The following is a 6,000-nucleotide window of genomic DNA, read 5'->3' as shown; positions in this document are numbered from 1 at the left end:
CTAATCCTGTTCACCTCTTGCCTGGTTATCTTTTCACTTATCTGACAACCCTTATTTCATATTTTATTCTTGCTTTGATTGCAGTAGTCTGTTCTGTCAGGTGTTGACCTTTGGCATGCTTATAAATAAATACATCCAGAATTCGTACTTGAATAGTGTAAACGTGTCATTGTATATTCGCTCGTGTTTTGACGGTTGAATAAAGTGTTGCCTGAAGCCTGAACATTCCGTAAAGTAGCATAAAAATGAAAGTACATTCTGAGCATTATATATATACCCAGCACAGATACACACAGCCAAACACACACCCACACACCCACACACAGGGACCAGAAGGCTTGCAGATATCAATCTGAGGGATTTTTGTAGCTAGAGGCACTGGTCCTCATCATAGCTGAGCCTGTGCTTCCTTTTCTAGTGGATGTCAAACCCCTCCACTGGAGCACAGAACCACCAGACAGCCCTTAATAGGAGACACACCGAGATTGAGAGAGAAAAAGTAACTGATAGCGAGAGATAGAGAGAGATGGGAACCGTCCGAGTGGTTGGGTTCAGCATGGATGAGATCTTGTGCTGAATCGATGGCGGTGAAAGCAGAATGAAACGAGGGAGCTTTGTGTGGAATCAGGTTCTGATCCAGTGGAAGTTTCTCACGTCGGCGTTTGAACATCACTACTCTAAAAGTGTCATTGCTCTTAATGATTCGTAGATATGCTTATTTTACTGTTCGTCTTGCTCTGACATGCCCGATTCAAGTCATCGACTCATCGATAAGTTGCTTGGAAGAAATTCTTGAGTGAGGAGGAGCAGAAAAATAAACAGGTTTGATAGTCAATTTGCCCTTAAGGTGAATTAGCACTGCAGTGAATATCACCAAATATATATACAGAACCTAAATCCCCCCCCCACCCCCACTGAAACTCGAAACGATCATATTCGTTGTAAAATGGTAAAGCTGAGCAGCTCATCTGGGTTGATTTTAAGGGTTTAAGCTCGTTTCTGGGCCGGAAAAACAGCGACAGAAGACCGAAATGAAGAAAGCAGCTAGCCAACACCAGTGAATAAACACTTTAAAAAATGGTAGTGTGTGTGTGTGTGTGTGTATGGGTTTATGGGTTTGTGTGTGTGTGTATGGGGGGGTATGTGAGTGTGTGTGAGTGGGTTTGTGTGTGTGTGTGTGTGTGCGTGTCTGTACATGTAAAATTATTCATTACTAGAATCATTACTAGAAGACTTTCCGACTCACCTGCATTTGGGTTTTTAAGGCTAACAAGGTGTTTGATGGTGAATGTTGGGGAGACAACACTGGGCCTGAACCCCACCTCCACGCCTCCTGTTCTAATTACGTTCAGTTGTCGCTCCGTTGCACTGGTTCAGACAGTATGTAACAATGTGAGCTTAATTAAGCTGTTGTTCAGGTTCGCTGCTCAGGACATTTCCTTAATTACGGAGGGAGTGTTCGGGCCGGGTCGTGCTATTCACAGCCTTAATTAGTGCACTGAGCACTGGCAGGGCTTCTGTGGCAATTAACATCCATACCATCACCGAGTAGCACCATGACAATTAATGGAAAAACAAAACATGCACGCTCCTCGAAAGCAGTCAGTCACACCTGGGACACTGGCCTGCTAATGACGAGCTGGTGTCGATGAACCATCTAGATGACTCTAGTCTAGTTGAACAACATTTTGTGACATTACGTGACGTTACCTATTATTATCATCCTTTTATGGTGCAACTTTTAAAATTTCATTAAAAAAAATACCATTAAAGTGTTTTGCTGGTTGACATGGCTAGCTTACAGGCTCTGTGTTCGCTTTTTGTTAGCGTGTTAGCATCTCAGCTTACCGTTAGCATGTCGTCACACTTCATGTCCGGAGATTCTCCGTCCTCGCTCTTGTTGTAGAACTTGCGGAAGAAGTTGAAGGCCACCACAGTGTAGAGGTAGACTACCACCGCCAGCAAGCCCACCGTCAACACAAGCTACACACACACACACACACACACACACACACACAGTAAATGTGTCACATACTATACTAGAGCATTTGTACTGCAGAGACTCTGACAATGGTGACAATTCCAATCTATATGTAATCTGTCTGTCTGTCTGTCTGTCTGTCTTGCTCCTGTATCCGTATCTATCCATCTATCCAAGTCATTGGAATTACATACATTTCTGGATAAAGTTCTTAACTCATCTAAATCATAATCGTATTTAAGTAATTGTTAAATCAAAGTCAGTCCTATGTTGCACACGTTTTCTTTTATGCACACTCACACTCAGTGCTTTACTAGATACAGATGTTGGGCGAATAAATGCCTTGGAGGGCCATTTTGCAGACATGGTTTGGGTTCACTTGTCCCTAGAAAGAAGTCAGAAAGGCATTCTGACTGATTACTTTTATCCTAGATCGGTGGTGTCCAATCTTATCCACAAAGGGCCGGTGTAGATGCAGGTTTTCATTCCACACCTGATTCCAGCTGTCTAATCAGTTGATCTTGGCTTTCAATAGAATCAGGTGTGGCTTCTGCGCGGTTAGAATGAAAACCTACACCCATACCGGCCCTTTCCGGATAAGATTGGACAGAATAAAGGTCCTACGATCAGACATATTTTTATTAGGATGACAATAATGTGAAGCACATGCTACGGCTTTCACAGTCACCAGATCTCGACCCGATCGAACACCTGTGGGAGACTTTGGAGCGACACCGACTGAGGGAATAACTTTTGGAAGCACGGTGTCCGTCGCTCCAGTACAGTATCATCAGATGCCTACAGAATCTTCCCAAGAGCTCTTGCATCACTCCATTGCTGTGTTCCCGCCACTGGCTTCCTGTAGCTGCTTGAATTTATTTATTTATTTTTAGATTTAAACGCTGGTGGTTGTTTACAAAACCAAAACAGAGTGGTTCCCAGCTTTTCAAATCCTGTTCTGTACTTCTTTCCCTTTTAGCAACAAGCGTGACTCAACTCAACCTGCCATCCCTCGAGGAAGACAAACTGTTCTCTGTGCCAAAACCTATTCGGTGGAACGAACTTCCCGTGGCTCTCCGAACAGCTTAGTCACGTAAGCAGGTACTAAACAAATCTGCCCTTTAAGAAAATAAAGAAATGTCACCTATTTTATATCATATTATTTATTTCTCTGTGATATTTTTATTGGCTTTTCTACATTTACATGTATATGACCCGTTTATGCTATTATGTGAAGCACTTTGGTCAACGTGTGTTGTTTTTAGCTACAGAAATAAAAAACTGACCGATTGATTGATTGATGGATTTGATTCTGACAGGGTTTCAGTTTAGGGATTCGTAGAACTTGGCTGGCTTGTACTTGCACGAGGATGCGTTTCATTTATTTATTTATTTAGACGAAGACCTCGAAGCACTTCCTTTAAGTCGCTCTGTAGGAATCAACTAATACTGCTATTGAGAATATTAAAGATGGGTCAGAACTCTTCTGTAATACTCTGTGGCTTCCCCAGGCTCTGTATTCACAGATACATGTTAAAAAAAAAAAAATACAAGATATGGGCCATCAAGATCCAAACAATTAGGAAAAGGAGGGTAGGGAAGGAAAGGTAAAATCAGAGAGCGTTCTAACATTCGTGTAGGCAAGCATACAGCCTGAGAGCACTAGTGCTTCTGTCTGACTTTTACTTCTTTAATTTAACGCACAGGTTTTCATTACAAAAGAGATCAGCGGCAATAATGAGTTAAAAGTAGAATCTTAGAAATATTTATATGAATTTCCGAAGTGTTTGGTACGTTCCTCTTTTTGCTTTAATGACAGTGTGCACTCGAGCTGACACAGACTCAGACACAAGCGTGTGTAAAACCCGATGATCCACGTTAGACCAAATCGATCGGCGTGTCGTCTGAAGCGCGTGCTTCGACGGAAGGGATAAGACTCGTGTGAGATCTGACGACTTGTACAACATGCCACGACAAGATCATAAATTTGCTTACATTTACAAAGTGACCTTGTGCAACATCTTGGAAGATTTTGCACATTTCCTTTTATTGTGTAAGAAATTTCAACACTATGAAACTTAGTTTATTTCTAAAAAAAAAAAAAAAAGATTTTCAATGTGCTCTAAGATGATTTGGACCCCCACAAGCATGAGTTTAGCACCGTCTGTCAAAATCCTGACTATTAATCTTGACTTTCAAATCTGGTCGGCTCGAACCGTCAGGGGCCGCTTGATGAACACGTCCGTTTTAGACTCTTTTACAGCTGAGGCTCGTGTGAATGCCAGGGGATTGTGTCTGGCTACAAAAATTACCGTTTTCTTTCCCTTTTTTTTTTTTTTTTTTTTAGGTCATTGCAGGTTAAAGGACCTATCCCATCAGAACGGTTCCACGAACATGACACTGATTCGGTTTGCTCTAATGCGCAGCGTCCAGCTCACAAGCCAATCGAGCACGTTTAAAATGAGGTGGAATATGCAGGGCCAAAGTACGTCCTGGGAACTGGAAGATGTTATTAAAACAGCACAGGATTCGTGACAAAAGTTTCTGGCAGCTCAAAGAATCCATGTAAAATATATAGGCCTTTTTCGGATGTTCCGAATTAGTAAATATAGCCGACAGGACTTGCGGTACAGTACAACCTTGCCGATGTCTCACTACTCGTCAGCAGCTGGCCTTTCTACTGTGACACATTCAAGATGAAATATACAGTGGGGGAAGTACTCCAAGTATTGGACGCGTCAACATTTTCTCAGTAAATATACGTCCTATGAGGTTATTCACATGAAATTTGCAGCAGACATCAGTATTAACTCAAGAAATCTGGAAATATAAAGAAACCCAAACATTAAAGTCCGTAAATGAAGTTATGTGTAATGAAGTGGAATGACACGGGAAAAAAGTATTGAACACGCTAAGTGAAACGTATTTAATACTTAGCAGAGAAGCGTTTGTTTGTAGTGACGGCTTCAAGACGCTTCCTGTATGGAGAAATGAATGGGCCGCAGAATTCAGGTGTGATTTTGGCCCGTTCTTCTAAACATTTCAATCTTGTTCGATTGGATTCGAGTCAGGTGATTGACTGGGCGGGTCTAACACCTTGATTTTTTTTCTCTGAAACCAATTGAGAGCTTCCTTTGCTGTATGCTTTGGATCGTTCTCCTGCTGATATTAATTTGCACAGATAGGAGGTATAATTACTTTCTAACTACTTACGGATTTCGGCTGGTTCCTTGCCTTACCTTGCCTTGGGGAACTGCTTTTTCTTAGCGTGTTCAATACTTTTTTTTTCCTGTGTCATTCCACTTTATTACACATAACTTTATTTTTGGACTTTAATGTTGTGAATTCTTAATATTTCCAGATTTCGTGAGTTAATACCGATGTCTGGTGAAAATTTCATGTGAATAGCCTCATTGGAAATAAATTTACTGAAAACAATGTTGACGCGTCCAATACTTATTTCCTCCACTGTATATATAGACGTTGTGCTGGAGAGTCCTATATCTCCTATTTACATTAACTGGATATAGCTAATATTGTTTTTCCCAGTGTGTAATGTGCAGTTTTGATTTTTGTCATGAGCAGGACAGCTGTACCTGTTTGCCATTGTGAGTAACAGAAGACAAGATGGTTCTCAGCGTCTTAAAGCCCATGGCAATGTCCAGCAGATGAGCAGCGAAGAAGAAGTTATTGTAGTGGCCCAGTATGGACATGGTCATGTACCAGGCTAGGTACAGGAAGGACTGCGCATACACACATAAAACAATTACCAGAGAGAAGAGCAGCTGATTCAAATAATGAAAACCATCCATGTTAACATGTATATTTAGCAGAACAAGTCACTGGCTGCGAGGTATTTACATTATCTGTGAAGACGACTCCCAACTTCCAGATCTGGTATTTCACATCAACAGAGTTCAATCTGTCAGTGAAAGAGAGAGAGAGAGAGAGAGAGAGAGAGAGCGAGAGAGGAAGCAGCAAGACCATGAAATAAAACCCACTCATCATCAGTCATCAGC

The 6,000-nt window shown here is 41.5% G+C and overlaps 1 protein-coding gene across 1 annotated transcript in view; it reads right to left on the bottom strand.

Moving 5' to 3' along the window:
- The window catches only part of ryr2a (ryanodine receptor 2a (cardiac)), a 222,034-nt gene that overhangs the window by 11,278 nt on the left and 204,756 nt on the right, over nucleotides 1–6,000 (bottom strand). The window contains exons 96-98 of the mRNA XM_053639919.1: nucleotides 5,843–5,903; nucleotides 5,578–5,724; nucleotides 1,849–1,983 (exon numbers count right to left, since the gene is read on the bottom strand). Of these exons, the coding sequence (XP_053495894.1) occupies nucleotides 1,849–1,983; nucleotides 5,578–5,724; nucleotides 5,843–5,903 (343 nt within the window). The remainder of the gene's footprint in view (nucleotides 1–1,848; nucleotides 1,984–5,577; nucleotides 5,725–5,842; nucleotides 5,904–6,000) is intronic.

Source organism: Ictalurus furcatus, chromosome 13, assembly GCF_023375685.1.
Source record: "Ictalurus furcatus strain D&B chromosome 13, Billie_1.0, whole genome shotgun sequence".
Classification (NCBI taxonomy): Eukaryota; Metazoa; Chordata; class Actinopteri; order Siluriformes; family Ictaluridae; genus Ictalurus; species Ictalurus furcatus.
This window is presented reverse-complemented; position numbering and strand designations above follow the sequence as displayed.